Source organism: Ostrea edulis, chromosome 5 (assembly GCF_947568905.1).
Source record: "Ostrea edulis chromosome 5, xbOstEdul1.1, whole genome shotgun sequence".
NCBI classification, from domain to species: Eukaryota; Metazoa; Mollusca; class Bivalvia; order Ostreida; family Ostreidae; genus Ostrea; species Ostrea edulis.
Window position 1 is genome coordinate 92,831,259 of NC_079168.1, and position 24,014 is coordinate 92,855,272.

Below are 24,014 nucleotides of genomic sequence, written 5' to 3' on the forward strand. Positions count from 1 at the left end.
TCATTATTATTATTAATCATTATCATTTTCATTCGATATATCCTAGCGAACCCGAAATAAAAGACACATCGAAGTACTTACATATTTTATTTATAGAAAATAAATATTAACGGCAAACTAACAACTCGATTTTATGACGAACATGCTGACTTTAGCTTCTCCAGCAATATTCCATTATCACCAGCATATGGTTTTTATCACAGGCGCCTGAAATGTGGATAGCTTGACTGTGTAGATCTTACGTACACCCCACCCCCCCCCCCCCCCCCGCTTTAGAATTTCAAAAATTTTGACCCTCGTGGACAAGATGGGTTAATCTGAGAAATTGAAATCGTAGCGGCTGGCCTAGGGGCTATGTATGGCGGCTGATTTGTGTCATTTTACACTTTATATCGTCTTTCTGTTATTTCGAGACAAAAAGACAACAAAACGATATTTATCGACTTTTTGCCCAGAAATAACGAAAAGACGACAAAATGATAATATCAGCTACTTTTCGCCTCAAAATAGCGAAAAGACAACACATTGTAAAATGGCACAAATCAGCCACCATACCTATCCCCTACGATCTTGAATGCAGCCCTGCTATGACACGGAACCTAGGTTTTTGCGGTCTCATCCAAAGGATCACCCTATTTAGTCGCCTCTTACGACAAGCAAGGGGTACCGAGGACCTATTCTAACCGGATCCACGAGGGACTACGGTATATGATGTTATGACTAATTTTGAACATCTTGAAAAATTATAGACCTTACAAAAATATTTTGATTACTTTACTATATCATTCTGATTCCTTGGAACTTTGGATGGATGATTCCTTCTTTTTCAACAGATATATCAGGAGAAAACAACACAATGTCATCCAAACTAAGTTCCCAAACAACTCAATGTCACACAAACTAAGTTCCCAAACAACACGATGTCACACAGTTCCCAAACAACACAATGTCACCCAAACTAAGTTCCCAAACAACACGATGTCACACAGTTCCCAAACAACACAATGTCACACAAACTAAGTTCCCAAACAACACAATGTCACCCAAACTAAGTTCACAAACACACAATGTCACCCAAACTAAGTTCCCAAACAACACAATGTCACCCAAACTAAGTTCCCAAACAACACAATGTTATCCAAACAACACGATGTCATCCAACCTAAGTTCCCAAACAACACGATGTCACACAGTTCCCAAACAACACAATGTCACACAAACTAAGTTCCCAAGCAACTCAATGTCACACAAACTAAGTTCCCAAACAACACAATGTCACACAAACTAAGTTCCCAAACAACACGACGTCACCCAAACTAAGTTTCAAGACGTAATTCCTACAGGGGATGAAACAGCGTGAATAATTTTTTCACGACCACTTAAGAAATTGTGAAAATCTGTTTAGTACACTCTTATGGTGAAAAAACCTGATAATATAGTATGACGATTGTTAGGCCGTTCTTGGCACACTGAATTTGATTACGGATAACTCTGTTTACCTGATCAAGATATAGGGCTCACGGCGGGTGTGACTGGTCAACAGGGGATGCTTACTCTTCCTAGGCACTTGATCCCACCTCTGGTGTGTCCACGGGTCCGTGTTTGCCCAACTATCAATTTTGTATTGCTTATAGGAGTTATGAGATTGATCAATGTTCGTTATCTTCACCTTTATAGGAGTTATGAGATTGATCATTGTTCTTCATCTTCTCATTTCATCATGACCCCAACCTAGGGGTTGTCACGCAACTAAACTCGAATCCACACAACATGGGGATGTCTCAATATCAATATGACTACGTGGTCTTGCTGATCTGGAGAAGATTTTCCACTATATCCATGCAATGTGTAAAATTATAGTCCTTCTCCAATCCCCCCCCCCCCCAAGAATTCAGAATATTAGCTAACATGAATCTGCTACTCTTGAATATACTTTTTCATTTTTCCTTTACATTCTGAAGCAAAATTCTGATTCCCTTTATAACCCAACCTTGATCAAACACTGCACTACATTGGAATGCTACTAATACATGCATATCTATATGGAGCGCCAAATTAACATAAACTCAAATAATTGAAGATATCTTCAATTATTTGAAGATATCATCAATTCAATCATTGCTCTCTTTAATTGAATTAATGCGCGCATAAATCAATTATTGCTCTCATCAAATGAATTAATGCGCGCTTCAATTCAATTATTGCTCTCATCAATTGAATTAATGCGCGCATCAATTGAATTAATGAGAGCAATAATTGATTTAATGCGCGCATTAATTCAATTATTGCTCTCTTCAATTTAATTGATGCGCGCATTAATTCAATTAATGAGAGCAATAATAGATTTGATGCGCGCATTAATTCAATTATTGCTCTCTTCAATTCATTTGATGAGAGCATCAATTTAGTAGAAGTATTGCTCGCAATAATTAATTTAGAGCTCGGTTTAAATAATTTGATGATCTCTTTAATTCAATTGAAGATATCTTTAAATCATTTACAATGCTTTTGTATAAGGAATTAATGAGCGCATCAATTCTTTTAAAGAGAGCAACAATTCAATTAAAGATATCATTAATTCAATTGTGGATATGTTGAATTGAAGATATCTTTAAATATATAGTTGCTCTCTCTAAAAGAATTATTGCTCTCTTCAAATGAATTAAAGATATCATTAATTCAATTGAAGAGGACAATAATTGAATTAATGCGCGCATTAAATCAATTATTGCTCTCATCAAATGAATTAATGCGCGCATCAATTCAATTATTGCTCTCATCAATTGATTTAATGCGCGCATTATATCAATTATTGCTCTCTTCAATTGAATTGTAGCGCGCATCAATTCAATTGTTGATATCATTAATTCATTTGAAGAGATCATTAATTCAATTGAAGCGCGCATCAATTCAGTTGAAGAATTAATGCTATCATCAATTCAATTAATGCGCGCAATAATTCAGAATTGAAGATATCATTAATTATTTGAAGAGATCTTTAATTCAATTGTTGCGCGCATCAAATGAATTGATGATATCTTCAAATAATTGAAGATATCTTCAATTATTTGAGTTTATGTTAATTTGGCGCTCCATATATCTAATGGTGGTTGAAACATTATATATATATATTTTTTTTTTTTTTTTTTTTTACAGATTTTATAATTTCCATGTGAAACTTTGACCCCATATTGAGACCCCATCATATCCCATTGGATCATGATTTAATTAAAATTGAATCTGTATTTCCTGAGAATGATGAGAAATCGTGGTCCAGATGGTCTTGAGAAGATGATTTTTCTCTATAAATTCCCATATAAAACTTTGTTCCCCTTCCATGGCCCCACTCTACCACAGACACTTGTTTCTGTAAATGACTTATGACCTCTGTATACTAATAACAACACAAGGTACCTAGCTTCAAATGACACAGAATGGCACCCCCTGAGAATGGCTGCCTTTTGATGCTCCAGGGAATATGCGATGCTAATGTATTTACTACCGTTGTATTGTACAATCATTCAAATTAAAAACCATGTATGACATGACTGCATTCATTGCCTCTTATTGCCGAAAACTGCAACAAAAAATGGATTTTCCGTTTTATACCACGAAGTGCTATGTACTGATACCGCACAGAATACGTGGGCGATTTTGACTGGCTAGCACGCTCTTCTAAAATTACGTTTGGAATTCTTTAGAGTTATTTATAGAAAGATAGAGCATCAGAGATGAATTAAAAATAACAGGCAAAAGGATGGTGACCATTAACCACAATTGATCTTATTTTATATAATTTAGTTACTAACATTAGGGGGGAAATGCTACAAAAAATAAAGGGGACTCCATCCCCCCATATTTTTTTCCACAGACACCTGATAACTATAATCCCCCCTTCTGATTTTTTTTTTTTTTTTTTTTTTTTTGCGGTGACAATGCCTCCAAAATGTGTGGATTCCTTGTCTCTCTCAACCCAATTTCGATTGATGTAGTTGTTTCACGCTTTTCACAAGCTTTAGAGATTGGCCTTCTACTGGACTGGTATAATACAGAATATACTTATTATAAACAGTATAAGGAATTTAAGGCTTACAAAAAAGCAAGTTTACGATTACATAAATCGAAATTAGGATGGAATAGACGGGGAATCCAAACATTTCGGAGAAATAATCGCCGCCCCAAAAAATCAGAAAGGGGGGGGGGGGGGTGGTCCATACTTCAGATGCCTGTGGATTTTTCCATATCGGGACAGATCCGTAATATTAGGGATGCGGGGAGGGGGTTCGTCGGAGAAGTTGTAAGTTGCACATGGCTTGTTTAAATTTCTTGACAGACAATGATAAAAATATGATAGTCATGATAAAGACCGTCAGAACCTTAATTAGTGTGTGCAAGGGGGGGGGGGGGGGTTATAGTGTTCGTCAATGCTGTCTCAATTTTTTCCCCTCAGGCTGGGAGGGGTCATTCTTTGCTCCAGGGCTTCAATTCATAACTTTCAAGCTTACATGCATTAATATCTTCTCATTCACTACTACATAGTACTATCGAAAATAGTGGAGGGGCCATTCTCGCAATATATCTTCATTTGCATGCATGCATGAAAATAACAGTTAATATTAAGGGTTGGCCAGTCGCCTCCGAAAAACATTGATATGTGCCTGCAGCGTTCTTGGTACTTATGGTGGGTTTCATAAAACGTCAATGTAACAACAGGTACTTGCCACATCAATACATATCACAAAGTCAATAACACATCACTAAAAAAAAACTTTCCTTGCTCTATTTTGCATACTTCCAAATAATCTTTTATCTGTATTTTCTCTGACTTTCCATAGATCTGCATGAAACATGCAATTGGCAGAAATATTTCTCATTAACGAGGTTGTATTTACAGAAGTCATAATTTCATTATTATCTTCATCAGAAATTATTCCGACACGAAAATATTTTTAAATCTCCACTCGGGAGGTCTTAGCTTCTATCTTCTGATGACATGTAAAATCCCGAAACGTACGAACAGCTTTGGTTTTTTTGAGTAACTAAAAATAGCGTACAGCGTCTTCAATTCAAAATTTTTATTTTGTTAACAAAGCAATATGTTCAAGATTTTTTGGTAATAAACATCGTATCAATTTATTGTGATAATAAAACAATGAGACTTTATTTTTCAACACAAAGAATATACAATTCTCATTCTGTGCGGTATCAGTACATAGCACTTCGTGGTATAAAACGGAAAATCCATTTTTTGTTGCAGTTTTCGGCAATAAGAGGCAATGAATGCAGTCATGTCAAACATGGTTTTTAAGTTGAATGATTGTACAATACAACGGTAGTAAATACATTTACATAGCATATTCCCTGGAGGCTCAAAAGGCCGACATTCTCAGGGGGTGCCATTCTGTGTCGTTTGAAGCTAGGTACCTTGTGTTGTTATTAGTATACAGAGGTCATATGTCATTTACAGAAACAAGTGCTTGTGCACTCTACCCCCGGGGCCATGTTTTGAACAAACTTGAATCTACAATAAATGAGAATGCTTGTATATCACACTAACCTGTAGTTTACCTACAAAATGCAGTAAACATGCTGGTAAATCTTGTATAAAATTTTAATGCAAGAAACCAATACTAGATAAAAGATCAATATTTCTAGCTTACACAAAATTCTAATTCACATCCAGTCTCTCTATTAGTTCTACATTTACCAAGGATTCCATATCAAAAGCAAATACACAAGTAGTAATGAAATGTTGATTAATAATAATCACTGTTACCTTTGTACTTTCCATTTTCATTATACTTTGTACTAGATGATAGATATTTACATGTACAAATTTGAAAGCACCAACACGCCTCATGAAGCATGCAGGTGTGAAGTATTTCAGTGTATTTTCGAAAGTGAAGTTTATTTCTTATATCATTTACATGTACATTCTACTTTCATTTTTGTTGGAATTCCAAGTCCTTAAAGGGACTGGTTCACGATTTTTGATAAAACTATTTTTCATGTTTAATGGTAAACATTAAAAATATAACTCATTCAATATTGACAGCCAAAATTTTGGCCTTCTGAATGCAAGAATTAAAGCAATATTTTAGCCTTAAATCTGTGTTATGTACACAAAGACTCAAGTCTTTTTATGTATACAAACAAGTGAAATATTGATTTTGTAATATAAAGCATCTTTATTTTGCATAATCACAAATTTTAACTTTACATGACACATTTACCCCAAAAATGCTACGAAATGTGAAAGATATAATAATCTTAGATCAATATCCATTTCTTTTGAAAATTTCATAAACAATAACATACCGCAATCTTTGTTTACAAAACAAATAATAAACTCTCTAAAATGAGCTTCTTTGATAATGTATAACCTTAATTTTTATGTGAACTCTTTTGAACACACATTAGACTGTAGATTTTGATCATTAAAAGTGAAAAAGAAAAATTTGGGGGAAATCGTAAATTGTTCAAACTGTTTTGCATTTATGAAGAAATGGCTATCATTACATTTTGTAAAGATATCAAACACGAAAACATTGGAAATGCAAATATATGTTGGTATAACTCTCAAATCGGCAGAGTTTATGAAATTCAAAATTAGGCCAAATAAAAAAATATGTGTGGTTCCGGTTACCCTACCATCCCTAGTTTTTACCCCTGACCCTAAACTTTTTTTTTGACTATTTCCGAAATCAGTTACCGCATTTTGCCACATATAATGCACCCTTTTTTCAAGATTTTCTTTTATGAGAAGGAATGCATAATATATACCACAATACATATAGGTTTTTGACCAGATTTTCTATAGATGAAGCTTGACTCTAAGTTCATTCATAGCCAATATATAAATACCGCTAAAATAATAAGCTGTACACACTTACTACAGGCCATCCAACATTAGACAGAAAGTGACTTAGAACTAAAGAGTGCTTACATAAATAATATTGCAAATTTCAGGTTGTTTGAATATACTGAGCGATCTGAAAAAAACTTGGAAGGGCTTAAAAACAGTACTCTGGTTGAAATATCATTTCCTACTTTCATGTTCAACAAGAGGTACTGTGAGCAATGCTCACTAAGAATACCCCCCGCTTACCACAATCTCCCAAAGGGTGTTGGTAATAGGTATAAACGACCTCTTTTCTGAGTGTAAAAAACAAATGGCATGACAAACCGAACCATATTGCTACTTCGATGTCCAGTGCACGTGACCTTTGACCTTTTGACCCCAAAATCGATAGGGAACATCTTCATCCCATGGGTAGTCCATATGTATGATATGGTGACTGTAGGTGGAAAGGATAACGCTTTAGAGCCCGGAAACCATATTGCTACTTCGATGTCCAGTGCGCTTGACTTTGACCTTTTGACCCCAAAATCAATAGGGAACATCTTCATCCCATGGGTAGTCCATATATATGATATGGTGACGGTAGGTGGAAAGGATAATGCTTTAGAGCCCGGAAACCATTGCGTCTACAGACGGACAACCCGATTCCAGTATACCCCCCAACTTGTTGCGGGGGGTATAACAAGAGGACCACAGGCCTTATCGATCACCTGAATACTAGTGAAAAAGTATCACTACTTCCATGGACTATGAAATCTAGAAAAAAAATTCCTGAATATCTAAGCTAAATTCTAATGTTCAGCAACAGTATAAAACAAGATGTGTTCTTAAAACTTCACTGCCCTCAAAAGTGCATACACTGATGAAAGGCTTTAAATAATAGGTGTATTAACATTAAAACATCAAAACATATGACTAATTTAGACTCATCCTAAAGTCATAACCCTAGGTTGTGAAATTCAACATTTTTTTCATCCTTTTCTGCTATTCCTAAGTATGCATTTAGATTTTATACAGTATCAGCAAACTTACACATAAATACTATAAACTAAGTTTGGCCCCACCCTGGGGTCAAAACCCTTACTCTGGGGAAAATCAAATTTACAATTTTGGTAAAAGACTACCTGCTCTATCCATTTAGTTTCAATTTAGTATCAAAAGCACTAAAGAAGATGTTATTCAAGTGTTTTACACATAAACACCCCTACCCCTGGGATCATCAAATTTACAATTTTGGCAAAGGATTACCTCTTCTTTTTAAATATTTATAATAGCACTAAAGAAAATGTTATTTAAGTGTTTTACACATAAACACTATATAACAAGTTTGACCCTGCCCTGGGGTCAGAACCCCTACCCCAGGGATCATGAAATTTACAATTTTAGTAGAGGCTTTCATGCTCTACATTACTATGCATTTAGTTTTTCTTACATGTGTGTGGATCTTGAGAAGAAGATTTTTGAAAATTTGTCATTTTTGGGCAGTTTTTGCCCTGCCCCTAATGCCCCAGGGGTGCAGGAATCCTGAAATTTACAATTTAAGTTCCCCTTGTTCCAAATATGTTTGACACCAAATTTGAAAAGAATTAGAATAATACTTATCAAGAAGAAGTTAAAAATGTCTATTGTTCACACACTTAATAACTGACCATTTTGACCCCACTCCAATACCAAAACCCCTACTCCTGGAATAATCAAGTTTACGATTTTGGTAAAGGACTACCTCTTCTTTCTTAATATCTGTTTACTTTCAATTTAGTATCAATAACATTAAAGAAGATGTAATTCAAGTGTTTTACACAAACACTATATAACAAGTTTGGCCCCGCCCTGGGGTCAGAACCCCTACCCCGATGATCATGAAATTTACAATTGTGGTAGAGGCCTTCCTGCTCTACATCACCATACCTTTAGTTTTTCTTACAGTGTGTGGTTCTTGAGAAGAAGATTTTTGACAATTGGTCAATTTTGGGCAGTTTTTGCCCCACCCCTAGGGCTCCAGGAGTCCTGAAATTTACAATTTAAATCCCCCTTGTCCTAATGAAGCTACATACCAAATTTGAAAAGAATTGGACTGGTAGTTATTAAGAAGTTAAAAATGTTCAATTGTTAACGCATGACAGACGACTGATGAAAACCAATTGCAATAGGTCACCTGAGTTTACTCAGGTGCCTAAAAACATAGTTTTGGCAAATGCACCAATTCCCCCCCCCTCCCCCCATTATTATTTGTTTTATTTGTTATATATATATATATATATATATATAAAGCACTAAATAATCACAACTAGGTACTGAAAATTTTCGCCCCAGCCCGGAGTCGAACCAGTGACCTGCGGCACCCACCGCCTAGCAAGACTGTCAAACCAGTGCGTAAGTCCACTCGGCCACAACGACTTCCCTAGAAAGGAAGTTTTGTTATGCTCCTAAAGCGCTACTTATACACACTGATGCAATCTCACACAGTCGCTGTGTCATTCAGTGTTTAAGATATTTTATAAGGCGAGTGGATCTCTCGATATATATATATAATTGTCAAAACTAGGGTGATCCCTACAAATTTTGATAGGTACATGTATAATCAAACCATATATAAATGGTACATGCAAAGAAGTGAAAGTAAAAGAAAATTGCATTTCCATCTAAAATCTATCATTAAAAAAATAAAATAAAATCCCTACTTACCTACCCTATTTTTCAAGGGAGTGTAACCAGAACCACACATATTATCTTATTTGGTCTTATTATTCCCTTTGACCCATAGATGCTTTATACCAAAATTAGTTGAATTTGGTTCAACCATTTTAGAGATGAAGCTGAAAGTGTTCACACATTATGACCAATGTACAACAAATAATGCATGACGACACATGAAAACAGATAGTCATAGCTCACCCTGAAGGACTCAGCCGACCTAAAAATCAGAAGGATGAGCTCCTGATTTAAATGTTCGATTAAATTTTCCATTATGATCGGGAAAAACTTCAATCATCTGAATATACAATAAAACTTAACAAATTGTGTACTTGAGTGGTAAATATACAAGATTTATCATATAAATGTATGACTAAATTTCATCTTTCTTGAGTATAAAATCTTGCGTTCTACACACCATACACACAAATAGTCAGTTCATTTACAGCTTATGTGAATATTGACTAATGTAAAATAAAGATACCAATGATGATCAGCATGAAACCTTTCCCCCTTTTTATCACTATAATTTAGTACAAATATCAATACTTCTTTAATTTCCAATCAATATATGTAGGTCTGTAACACCTAGCTTATAGGTAAATGTTTACAGTATGTTGTTAGCAGATGTATGAGATTTATATATTGACAAATGATTTTTACATTTACCACTGAATAAAAATTATTTGCCATGTATTCGTATTGAATATCATTTACATTCATGAGGGAAGTTTGCCATGAAATTTTTTTGTACATTCTTTGTTTTCAGGATTTCTCATGACAGATTTGAGAAATTCCACCGTTTCCTTTTTGAAATCCTGAATGTCTTTTTGTAGCTGCCGATTTCTTTTGATAAGTTCCGCGGTCTTCATGGTCACATCCAGAAGTCCCGAGCTTTGTAGTGCCTCCTGGGTACGTTTGTAACGTTTACATTTGACATCTTGAGACCGGTTTTTGCTGGACTGGGTCATATCATCTGATTCATTAGGACTAGTTCCCTCCTCAGAAAGAGTATTTATCTGACCCGATGATTCACCAGTGTCAGAATGGACAGATGCTGCAGAAGACAATTTGGACACTTTACATGAAGTGGTATTTAAATCCACTCTATTTCCTCTCCCTTTCCTACTGAATGAATTTGGTTTACTTTCCAAGTCACAAATAGTGCTGAAGACATCATCAGCAACACCAAAGCAGTACTCTGAATCCATCGACAGAGAAAGTCCTTTGTTCTCCATTGCTGGCATTTGCCCATGAAAACTTGACCAGCCTGTTCTCCAGTCGAGAGACAAATCTGGAGATGCTTTCACAGAACTATCCTGTTAATAGACAGAAAACAAGATTAAAGTCACACAATGTCAGTACTTTCACGAAAGAAATTTACAGAGTCATTCTAAATTTGAAGACTAATGTAAGTATTGCTGCTCTTTTTTGTCATTGCTTATTCTATTGTTTTAAACATCATTATTTGTTAAAATAGGTTAAACATTTAAATCTGCTATCTATTTTGCACAGTTACACATGCAATAATAATAGGTCCCTGTTGCAGGTCGTCAAGACAAGCCTAAAAATGCAGAAATGGGAAGTGCTTGCACAATAGTTGCATTGAAGAGAAAAATGGCACATTAAAGCATTTATTCTCTGTGCCAAGGTACACACTTTTCTGTGAAAAGTTACAATGTTCTTTGGAAACATAGTTCATACGACTTGACAAATCATTTTACTTTCGTTTTAAATGCACCAGTTGCATACAGGGAAAAGAGAACTAATTCTATCCTAGTGCTAATAAAAAACTACAAAAATATAAAGGGTCCTGATGCTTTTAGAAATCATATTTGTACCTTCTTTCTTCTTTTTTTTTTCAACATAGAGCGATCTGCAGTGAATGACATCCTCCACTTAAAACATATTAGACTTTTAAATTTCCCCAGTCATGTCTCAATTTTGTGAGATAATTTCTCATCTTGACAATTAATTCAAACTTCTATGATATTTCTTTCAATTCCATATAATTTCACTCTTGAGTATGGCCAATCACACAACACCTGTTAGATATTTATACCTCTGCTCAATCTTGACCACATCTGGGTCACAAATCCAGGTGTTTGGTACTCTCATTAATGCCTTACAACAAATTTCATTGGTTTAAAACCTTTGAATATAACTAGACTACCAGTGAACTGCTTTTCCTTGTAATGACACACAGTAACAGTTCAAATACTACAAGGAATGCCCTAAAGAAACGGTGAAATATAACACAAACAACAAGAGAACCACAAACGGTACATAATACGCCCGTGAAATGCTTACATAGGGTGCTTTTCTTGTGCTATAATTTGTATAACTTTGCTTCAGGTATTATCAGCCATCATGAGGCTGTGACAAACTTTCATATGAACAAAGGGTCTTAGCTTAAAAATCGAGATTTCCTCAAAATGGACCAAGTTCAACAACCTGTAATTTTTTCAAAAATGGAAGAAAATCAAAATCCTTCCCCAGATGCACATCTTCAATACCCATACAAACACTCCACAAAATAAGATGGTCCTCACTTGAAAACTGTGGGAGGAGTTGGGCGGACAAATTATGTACCCTCCATAGAATATTAATTTCCAAATAGACTAAGTTCAACAACCTGTAATTTTCTCAAAAATTGTAGAAAATCAAAATCCATCCCACATGCACATCTTCAATACCCATACAAACATTCCACAAAACAAGAGATGTTTGTAAAACACATATGCCCCCCCCCCCCCCCCCCCAATTGATAGTATCATCAATTCAAAATACTGAGCAGACATTATCTTCCTATGTCAAGAGTAAATTGACCATGTGACCTAAAAATCAATAGGCGTCATCTAGTCCTTATGCTGTACCAGTGTACCAAGTTTGGTGTCAATCAAGCAAATAATTCTTAAAATATAGGAGACAATATATTACTATGTCTAGTTCAACAATTGAATTTGACCTCAAAATCAATATGGGTCATCTTCTCCTGAAGATGTACCAGTGTACTAAGTTCGATGTCTGTCAAGCAAAAGGGTTATCAAGATATTGAGTGGACAGTATATTACTATGTCCAGTTTGACCTTTAACCATGTGACCTCAAAATCAATAGGTGTCATCTCCTCCTGAATATACATCACTGTATTAAGTTTGATGTCTGTCAAGCAAAGGGTTCTCAAGATATTGAGCAGACGGTATATTCCAATGTCCAGGTTGATCCTTGACCATGTGACCTCAAAATCAATAGGGGTCATCTTCTTCTGAAGATGTACTGGTGTACCAAGTTTGATGTCTGTCACGCAAAGGGTTCTCTAGACATTGAATGGTCAGTATATATTCCTATGCCCAGTTTGAACCTTGACCTTTGACCATATGACCTCAAAATCAATAGGGGTCATCTACTCCTTAGGATGTACCAGTGTGCTAAGTTTGATGTTTTTCAAGCAAAGGATTCTCAAGATATTGAGCGGACATTATATTCCTGTCCAAAGTAGATTGACCCTTGACCTTTGGACCTGAAACACAATAGGGGTCCTCTTCTACTCACAACCAACCCACATATGAAATATCATTATCATCAAGTGATGGTTCTCAAGATATTGAGCGGACAACATGTGGTCTACCGACCGACCGAAAGGTGCAAACCAATATGCCTCTCTTCTTTGAAGGGGGAATAATAAGAACACTCTCACTTAATAACTGTGGGAGGAGTAGGGCAGACAAATTATGTACCCTCCAAATAATAATTATTTCCAAATAAAGGGGCAAAACTCCTGGAAAAAAGGTCAAAATGAATCAAAATTGCAGTATGATCTAGAGTGACCCACAAAGAAGCTATACAGCAAATTTCAGCATGATATGTGAAAGAGAAATGAAATTATAAAGAGAAAACCCCGAACGGACGGATGGACGTACAGACATCGCTGTACCATAATACGTCCCGTCTAAAGACGGGCATATAAAAATTACAAAGTATCAATGTTAGACAAGTCAGAATGGATAACCTGGGTAATTTTAAAACAGACGTCTAACAGTCGATAGGCCAAATCTAACAACAGGCCCATGGGCCACATCACTCACTTGAGTCATCTTGGCCCATATTTAAAGATTTTCCCTATATATTTGCATGTAAAACTTTGATCCCCATTGTGGCCACAACCTCCCCTTAGGGGCCATGATTTTTACAAACTTGAATCATACATGCCAACTTTCCCGATTTGTGTGGGATTCTCCCGATTTGAAGCAGTTGAAAAGGCAAAAGCCCGATATCCCAATAGGGATTGCAAAAGTTACCTGAAATCCCGATTTTTCAACAATATCTCCCAGTTTACGACAACAAACCCTGATTTCCAACTGGAAATTGAAATCCCACGTCATTTCTTTGTGGCTAGCCAATCAGAAATCGGGACAATAGTCAGCCATTGCTGTTTACCTGTGTCGCATGGTATCGGGGTGGTGTAATTTACCTGGTCTATCTGTGTTGGGGTGTTTATTGGACAGTGAGGAGCATGTTTTGATAGTAATTATTAATCGGGAAAACAGATTGCAAATTGACATATTCTCTACACGAACGCGAATGACAACGATGATAGTGTCACCACCAAACAATTGGACATTCTGATTTTCGCCTCTCACTGATAGCATCCAAAATATGCAATAGGTACGTCAAACATATATTTTTCAATTATAATAATATAGGCTATCCGAATCTATAGCAATGTATTAAAAATTAGAGGGGGCTTAGTATTCAATAGACTTTGTGATGCGTAATTTGCACACGTCTGTACTGAATTTACAAGTAAAAACATACGTTTTGATGATTGTTTTCTGGTAATTTTTTCAGATGTCATGGGTGCAAAGGTTTTGTTCACAAACTTCCTGGCAGGGCAGATCACTCCTTTTCTGGTTGCATTGCAGATTGTTCAGCCAGACTCTGCAAGTCCATGTTTACAGACAAGCAATATCGCTTTTGTAGTCATACTTAAATGCATGTGCTTTAATTGAAATTTTGATATCTAGTCCAGCCATGTTGTAAAAGGATACAACTTTAAGTACGATTTGTTAATATGTATGGAACTTGTTGTTGGAGAGGATATGCTAGTTTATTTTTAACTTTTTGCTGATTAGATGATGATTTTATTAAAATAATTATGTATACCATTCAAAGTGTGTTTTTTGTTGTTGTTAAAGTTAATGGTCAAACACACTTGAAGTTGTGTTAATATATGATACATGTACCATGACTAGATTGGTATTTTATTTGAAAAGACAAATATTTATTTTCATGGCAAATTGTCACTAATTTAGAGCTTTGAAAAAAGGTCAGCGCACGCAAAATCCCCCATGGGGATTTTTAAAAGTTGGCATGTATGTTGAATCTGTACTATGTCAGGTAAGGAAGCTTCCAGGTAAACTTCAATGGCCCAATGGCTCTTGAGAAGAATTTTTAAAGATTTTTCCCATATATTTGTATGTAAAACTTTGATTCCCTATTGTGGCCCCATCCTATCCCCGGCAGGCATGATTTTAACAAACTTGAATCTGCACTATGTCAGGAAGCTTTCATGTAAATTTGTACTTTCCTAGCCCAGTGCTTCTTGAGAAGATTTTAAAAATTTTCTACCTATATATTTGTTAATAGGGCTGGGTATTGTCTGGAAATTTTGTATTGCAATATTTTAAAAGGTATTGCAATATTTTCACTAAGAATTAAAATGATCTTACCTGATAAAGTAAGATAATATATGACCCCAATCAGCCACGTACATCAACAATCACTTGACTCTACATTAATTCAGTGTTTTGGCAGTGTGATACGAGGTTATAATATTGATATGATTGAGGAATATATAGAATCTTAGCTGCATGCAAATCCACCTCATCAGGAGTCTATTTGCACTTTTTAAACTCCACCCTATTTTTGCATTTTCATGATAATCTCCCCTTCATTTCAACAAACTTGAATCCCCTTTACCCGTGGATGATTTGTACAATATTTGGTTGAAATTGGCCCAGTGGTTCTGGAGAAGATAAATATGTGAAAAGTTTACAGACAGACAGACAAAAGGTGATCAGAATAGCTCACTTGAGCTCTCAGCTCAGGTGAGCTAAAATAGCACATAGAAATCATAGAAATAGGTTTTGAATATTTTTTTTCTTCTTTTCATTGAATTCATACAACCATGATTTGCTTCAACATGAGAAAATTGTGATCTTTTTTGGATTTTAACTGGCTATACAGTAACTGAACATGCTTTTTTATTGGTGATAATCAGAAGATCTTTATTTATCACCATATGAGACACTAACCCTTGGGATTGGAGCAAGTCCTGCATGTTCTGTTTCACTGGATTCTGTGCCTATAAAAGTCACACTTCAATGTTAGACAAGATAGTAACAATACAAAACTATAAAACATAAGTAAACATGGTAAACTGACTCGAGAGTAATTTGGATGTTTTTGTAACATAAGGCCCATGGGCCTTAACAAGTAACCTGAGCATCACATACAAAACTTTATAAGTACAGACCCTGAAGCATACTCCTACACCAATGGAACGGTGTACCAACTCTGCATGGTTTGAGAATTTTTGTTTAATAGAACAGTTCTTATTGAGAATGGAGAACAAATGGTCTGGGTTGGGAACAAAATGCTTTGAGCCAAGATGGGAACAAACGCTTTGGCCTCAATTTCAAATTCTGCATTTTGGAAACTTAAGCACTATTTACATGCAAAAACATTGTGAAAAAGAGAGAAAGAGAAGTTTTACCAAATGATTTATTTGAAAATATTACCAATTTCAAATGAAGAAAATGGGGGCAAGAAAAAATTGAAGTCTGAGGTAGAGTTATGTATAAGTGGCTAAGCTCACATAAAATAATTACTATGATTCATACCGGACCATTTTTATTGTGTAAAAATTCTCCTGGATCCATTTCAAGTTCGATTTTAATGAAATTGTCGCTGTATAACTCCGAAATTCAGCAGGTACTTGACACACTTTTAAAAATATCAGTAAAATTATACTGCAGAGATAATATAAAAAGAAGTCAGTTTCCATTCATGTAATTTTTTTCTTGAGCATTTAATTTAGTGGCTCGTAACAAATTGATAGATTGCTTATCAAACTTTACCAATTATCTTGAGAACCATTTCCTTGACAGACATCAAACTTGGTACACTGGTACAGCATAAGGAGTAGATGACCCCTATTGATTTTGTGGTCACTTTGTCAACGGTCATGAGTCAAACTGAAGGAATATACTGTCTACCAATAACTTGAGAACCCTTTGCTTGACAGACATGAATTTTGGAACATTGGTACATCCTATGGAGTACATGACCGCTATTGATTTTGAGTTCACATGGTCAAGGGTCAAACAGGACATAGAAAGATATTGTCTACTCAATATCTTGAGAAATCTTTGCTTGAAAGACATCAAACACCATAAGGAGTAAATGACCCATATTAATTTTGGGTTCACATGTCTATGAATAATAATTCTGATTTCAAGGTTCTAACTGAAAATGGAGATGTCGATGGACACTGTTACTTAAAATGTTGATAGAGGATCATGAAGTATTGCTATGTAACATATATGGTCCAAACAATGTTACATCCCAGTTTCGTGAAACTATACAAACATATATTGACGACATGAACTGTAACAGTATAATAAGGTGTTGAGATTTTAATTTGGTTTTGAACCCAGCTTTAGACTACTTTAATTATAAGACTAGAGATTGTTTTTTATGAAAAACAAATGTCTCCCCAGCTCCCCCAATTGGAAGTGCTCCAAATGAAACCTCCTCCCTTTAATGTACTGCATGATATGGAGGAGAAAGCATGAGCAGGAACATAGCCATTATGAACTCTGATAAATCACATAGGAGAAGTGTTCACAAACTATTTTACATCCTCCACCCCTCAGATCCACTATAACTTTAAGCATAACAATTGGATCCTCCTGTCCCAACAATATATATGCACATCTACCCATGGCAATGAAGCATTGTACAAAGTTTTAAATCTATCAGATAAACCATATAGGAGGAGAAGTGTTCACAAGCTACTTTACATCCTCCACCCCTCTTAGATCCACTATAACATTTAGAAAAATAATTGGATCCTCCTGTCCTGACAATATGCACATCTACAAAAGTTCAAAATCTATCATATAAGCCATACATTAGAGAAGAAGTGTTCAAAACTACTTTACATCCTCCACCCCTTTTATATCCACTATAACTTTTAGGAAAATAATTGGATCCTCCTGTCCTGAAAAATATGCACATCTACAAATTATGGCAATGAAGCATTGTACAAAGTTCCAAATCTATCAGATACGCCATATAGGAGGAGAAGTGTTCACAAGCTATTTTACATCCTCCACCCCTCTCAGATCCACTATAACATTTAGGAAAATAATTGGATCCTGCTGTCCTGACAATATGCACATCTACAAATGGCAATGGACCATTGTACAAAGTTTCAAGGCTAGCCAACAAGCCATATAGGAGGAGAAGCGTTCACAAGATTTTGTGACAGACGGACAGACAGAAAGTACAAAAACTATATGTCTCCCCCTGAAAGAGGGGAGACATAAATATAAATAACCCAATGGATAGAATCAAAATATTAGAAAAGATAGAGACATGGTAATGTAGACCCCTTAAGAAAATTACATTGTACATGAAAATCTTCATCTAGATATTCATGGGGGAAAAGATCCCCACTTGCACAAAGTAGATTAGATTTTTTTTTTACTCTCCTGATCGTTACTGTCTAGATTAAACCCAGTGGTTCTTGAGAGGAAGATTTTTAAAGATTTTCCATATAATTGCATGTAAAACTTTGATCCCCTATTGTGGTGCTACCCTAGCCTGTGGGTCATGATTTGTACAAGCTTGAATCTATTCTATGTCAGGAATTTTTCATGCAAGTTAAGTTTTACATGGGAATATACACAGGAAATAAATTAAAACAAATTCTTTTCAAGAGTAGCAGGGTCACACTAAATCATATCAAAACGCAAATGTTCCCAAATTGTGTGGATTCAATTTTCTTTATGCCTCCAAGACTGTAGTGGGGAGGGGGAGGGGGCATACTGTTTTCTCCTGTCTGTCCGAAACTTTAACCTTGCTCATAACTTTTTAATGGTGAGTGATACGGCTCTCATATTTCATATGCATACACATGCATTCCTTGTGACAAGACCTTATTTTGGTCTCGAAGTTTTTAATGTGTCACCTTGACCTTGGAGTTTGACATACTTTTAAGAAAACCTAATCTATTCAATATCTCCTGAACAATTTTAGGTAGAACTTTCATGATTTGCATATATAAGATTCCTTATGGTAAGGCCTTACATTTCATACATGATCTTTCACCTTGTTAACTTGACCTTAGAGCTTGACCCAAATTTAAAAACTTTAACTTTATTAAAACTTTTGAATGGTGTTAGTGATAGGGCTCATAGTTCATCCTTGATCAACTATTGTGGCCCCATTCAACCCCGGCGAACATGATTTAAAGAAACTTGAATCTGCACTATTAAAGGAAACTTTCACGTAAATTTCAACTTTTCTGGCCTAGTACTTCTAATTGAGAAGATTTTTAATTGACCACACCTTATATTTATCTTTTCTTGATTATCTCCCTTTTGAAAGTGGTATGACCCTTCATTTCATTTGACCAAATCTGAAGTCCCTTCAATCAAGAATGATTTGTACCAAGTTTGATTGAAAATGGCTCAGTGGTTCTGGAGATGAAGATGAAAATGTGAAAAGTTTACAGACAGATTGACAGACAAGAGACAAAAAGGTAAATGAACTTTCAGCTCAGGTACGTACATGAGTGAGCTAAAAAATTACATTGTCAGTAAACAAGACCTTGGCAGTGCATTGCCCTACCAATAAGCATAAATAATTCAAGGTTGTCGGATTGGTGTGACTGTTTCAGAGCATAAAATATTACAACTGAGTTCACATAATTTCACCTGTGGACACCAAACTGGCATTTTTGTCAGCTGTAGTTGGAATGTCTTTTGAACTTGAAGGCACAACTGGCAGTTTTTCAGTGTAGTGTGGAATAACACGGTGTTGAGAGTCCAATTGTGTCCAAGGTTTGAGGGCTTGCTGTCTCTGTTGCTCCACTGGTTTTGGGAGAGTTTGATGATTAAATTGCTGGTACTTGGCTTTAGCAACCTCAGTTTCCTTTCTGATTTTTTCAACAGCTACCAGAAACTCTAACTTCAACTGTTGAAGACGTATTGAAGCTTGGATGTTAAGATCTGGTTCACAAACAAAGATTGCCTCATCTGAAGAGAGAATAAAATAAAGAACAAGAGGCCCAAGGGTCTCCTAAACCCTGCTGTATTTTACAAGATTTTTACCCTTTTTAATCCCATAACAAATTTTGACCAATGTCTCCATATGAATGAAAAATTCTCGGGTGTCCCATTCAACAACATACAATTAAGCAATCTAATTTTGACCCTATATTTGGAGATGGTTTAAATTTGTTATAGGATTAAAAACGGTAAAAATCTTCTAAAATACAGCAGGGCCGAGGTGACTCAGGTGAGTGTTGTGACTCTTGGGTCATAAGACTGCAACCTAGCCATTTTACCAAACCTGAATTTACACAACTTGGGAATGCTTCAATATAAACATAATATGACCATGGTGATGTGGTCATAAGATGCTGATAAGGAATGTAAATACAAAATATGAAAGCCCTTGCTTAAATAGTACAAGAGATACTTTTAAAGATATTTCCCATATATAACATCATATAAAAGTTTGATACCCATTGATCCCCAATAGTGGCCCAACCTTTTATCCCCTTTTAACTGTGTCATGCCCTTTTTTCTCTATAAATTTTTAAAAATATCTGTTAATATAAGCAATTGTTCTTTATCTCACAAGGTTGATTGAAAAGTTTAAAATCAAGGCAGCAGGTACTTTTAAAGAGGCTAAATGATTATTCTATTACTATCATAGTATGATACAATGAAAGTGCCCCGAAATTGTCTTGCCACGACGAAAAGTGCCCTTTTGAACATATGATATGTGTGCCCTCTCTAGATCCTAGATTTAACACTATGACATTTTATACCTTAGAATTAAGAACCTAGGCTGTTGCCTGTAAAACTGAGGGTCTTCCTCTGTTTTTGACTCAAATACAATTCTTTGGAATTTATTTCACTGTTTCCCAATATAAATCGTCATAATACAGAATTAATGTGAATATTGAAATCAGTGAGTCCGCAAGTGTTGATTTTTAAGAAAGAAATTTACAATTAATAATAAGGAATATGAACATTGAAATCAGTGAGTCCATAAGTGTTGATTCAAAATTACTGGTAAAATATGTTTCATTTCATATAGTATCGATATCGGTATACAGTACCCGCAACGTTATTCTTGACATTCCTATCGTTCGTGTATCTATCATATCATGTTGTAGCCTATTGTATCGTGCGTGTATCCTATTGCATTTTCCCATTATATTTGTATGTAAAACTTTGATCCACTATTGTGGCCCCATGATTTTAACAAAATTAAATTTGCACTATGTCAAGAAGCTTTCATGTAAATATCAGCTTTTCTGGCTCAGTGGTTAGCTTAGCCAAAACTATAAGTATACATGTAACTAACATTAAACATGCACCTACACTTTTTTATGCTGTCAGATCATGTTGTAAACCAATCGCAACTTCTCGGCTTGCCGGAAAGGCCCGAGAATGTGCAATTGGTTGTGCCTCCGTTCATTCTAGAAATTTCCATGAGGCTATTTCAAGACCAAACTCACCGATTGAAGAAATGAACAGTCATATTTCATTTATTCAACAATTATCAAACCTTATTTCTTCTATAAGATCAAAATCAAGCATCAATAAATAAGGGGTGAACTTCATATCGAATTATCTTAAGTTGTCCATAAAAAAGAAAACTCACTTAGATCCACCACTTCATTATCATTTTTGCTATTTCAGGGTAGTTTATCGAAAACAAAAGTAGATTTTTAATTGATTTTACAATATTTACTAATCAAGTAAGATTCTGTTATAGCTTACGGACTTCACCTCACATATGAAACAATATTAAAGCCGTGCAAGCGTTTCGGAGTTATATTGAAAAAATTCGTTAATTTATAAGTATAGATGTGCAAATTTTTGATCATTTCCCCATTTACGAGCGAGCGAGATTTTAGTGAGAGGGAATGATTAAATTGTCATGTATTTTCCGTTGTTGAAAAAATGTTGGGAGCGTAAAAAACAAATAAGATTTTCTGATAACAACTTTTATATTTGAAACTTCACAAGATGTCTAAGTGCCAATTAATAAATGTAATGTAAACATGTATGTGTAATACTAGAGATCTAACCAGTAAGTAGGCGTACAGCTGGGTTTGCTGAACTTCTATTGTCAAACAATTCACTGTACACCACTGACCATAACTGAATCGATTAAATGCTAATCAAAATTGATATATTTATGCACTAACACGAATTTCAATGTAATATATTCTATATTATGACAATTTATAACGGTTAACAGTAAAATAAATTCTCTGGCTCAGTTTAATAGACGCCATCTCATTTTGTGTAATTTTACATCAGTAAACAGGTCCAGTCCAAAGACTATTTCTACCTATGTAGCTACTTATATAGCTCCAGGTAGCTATCTTTACCTACTTTTTCCTTTACTTGCATTTCAGGGCCAAACGCAGGAACGGCACAATATGGTGTGTACCACATTTCTTGATTCACTTACAATGACGATGATACCACAAAAATATTGGACCAGAAAAATGATTACTTACTAAATTTCAAATTTGCATCAATAACTACACCCAGTTCCATTTTATAGGAGCTTTGGATCAAAGATAAGTGATAAGAATGTCTTACAAATCTGTATTAATTTTTAAAAAGTTTACCTTCATGCATTTTTACATTGAAGATTTTGGGGGCGATTTTTCATGCATTTCCTCTACATTCTCCATCCTTGTAAAATATTCAAATTTACACTGCGAATTTTGCCGTGCATATGCACATGATATGACTGACCTGTTTAAAAGATGTGCCTTAATTGTTTATTTATATTTTTAAAAACAGGTAAAATACTTAGGTAGAAGTGGCTATTTTAAGTAGGTCACAGAGGGGCTCGTCACGAATTGACCCTCTCTATTCTATATTTACCAGTGTAAATATAGAATAGACGATGTCAAATTTTAATAAAGCAAAAATTTCGTGACGAGCACCTGTGGTTTAACTAAAAATAAACGACGGAAGATAAGTTTGTACATGTGTCATATTGTGTATACTAAAGAATTAAGGGACACCTAGTTAACGGTTACTGAAAATGCACTGTATTGTCGTCTCACTTACTTGTTATTAGCTCTCATAGATATCTATAATACTACAACCGAGCCCAGCTAATACGATTGCATTGTACACCATGAAACTAGTCCCGTGACGGTTCTACTTTTAGTTTTTGAAAGGCTTTACCTCGGGTTCCATGCTAAATAAACCCATGTCAAGTTCGGTCCTATAGTCTAGAAGGTTACAAGTCAACCCAGCACTCAATAATTTCGACACCAGAACAAAAAGTGAATTCGGCAATAGGTTAACTCGGCACCTAGCGAATTCGGCACCAGAATCAAGTCAAGCTTAATTAAGAAACAATCAGTAAAAGCTTAGGGGGGGGGGGGTGTTTTAAATCTAACGACTTCTGGTCAACTATTAAACCTTTCTTGACGAACAATTGTTTTCAGAAAGAGACAGTCTTGTCAGAAAAAGATGTCTTGGTTACTGATCTGCAGTCTAAAGTGACTGAAACATTTAATGACTTTTTTTTTGGTAAATGTGGCCAAAAACATTGGAAACACAAATGTAAATATTGACAATATAACCACCCAAGTGTAAAGGTTATTAATGAAAACTTTCCACAACTCGAAGGCAGAACATTCCAGTTTAAACCTATAGATGAAACTTTTGTAAACAAACACATAAATAAGATAAGCATTAAGAAGGTTACAGGTTTGGATGGGATTTCCCCCCACGATATTGCATCATGCAAATTAAGCTTATCATTGCCAAACCACTTACAAAACTTATAAATATGTCGACGTCATCTGTCTTTCCAGACTCCTTGAAAATTGCTCAGGTAGTTCCCATACACAGGGAAAACAGTGTACTAGATAAGGGTAATTATAGACCAGTTAGCGTATTACCGGCTATATCTAAGATATTTGAAAATGCTATCAACAGTCAATTATCAGCCTATTTTAATGAAATTTTTCATCTCTCTAGCAGCTTTTAGATCAGGCTTTGGATGTCAATCCACCCTTTTAAGGATTACTGAGGACTGGAAGAGAGCACGTGGTGAAAATCAATATGTCGCTGCTATCCCTATGGAATTATCTAAGGCTTTTGACTGTCTCCC

At 35.3% G+C, this 24,014-nt stretch overlaps 1 protein-coding gene across 1 annotated transcript; it reads right to left on the reverse strand.

Moving 5' to 3' along the window:
- Positions 1–6,168: 6,168 nt before the first annotated feature.
- On the reverse strand, positions 6,169–22,516 carry LOC125649349 (uncharacterized). The gene is made up of 4 exons (XM_056166219.1): positions 22,507–22,516; positions 19,562–19,882; positions 15,872–15,921; positions 6,169–10,875 (listed from the first exon to the last, which is right to left on the reverse strand). The coding sequence occupies exons 1-4, from the start codon at positions 22,514–22,516 to the stop codon at positions 10,276–10,278; spliced, it is 981 nt and encodes a 326-aa protein (XP_056022194.1). The 3' UTR covers positions 6,169–10,275.
- Between the last annotated feature and the right edge of the window lie 1,498 nt (positions 22,517–24,014).

What these genes read in the sequence shown, in the direction of transcription:
- LOC125649349 (XM_056166219.1), bottom strand. An exon ending in TGCCAGTTTGGTGTCCACAG is followed by an intron (nt 15,922 to 19,561) that starts GTGAAATTATGT and finishes TGACTTTTATAG; the next exon opens with GCACAGAATCCAGTGAAACA. An exon ending in GACTTGCTCCAATCCCAAGG is followed by an intron (nt 10,876 to 15,871) that starts GTTAGTGTCTCA and finishes GTCTATTAACAG; the next exon opens with GATAGTTCTGTGAAAGCATC.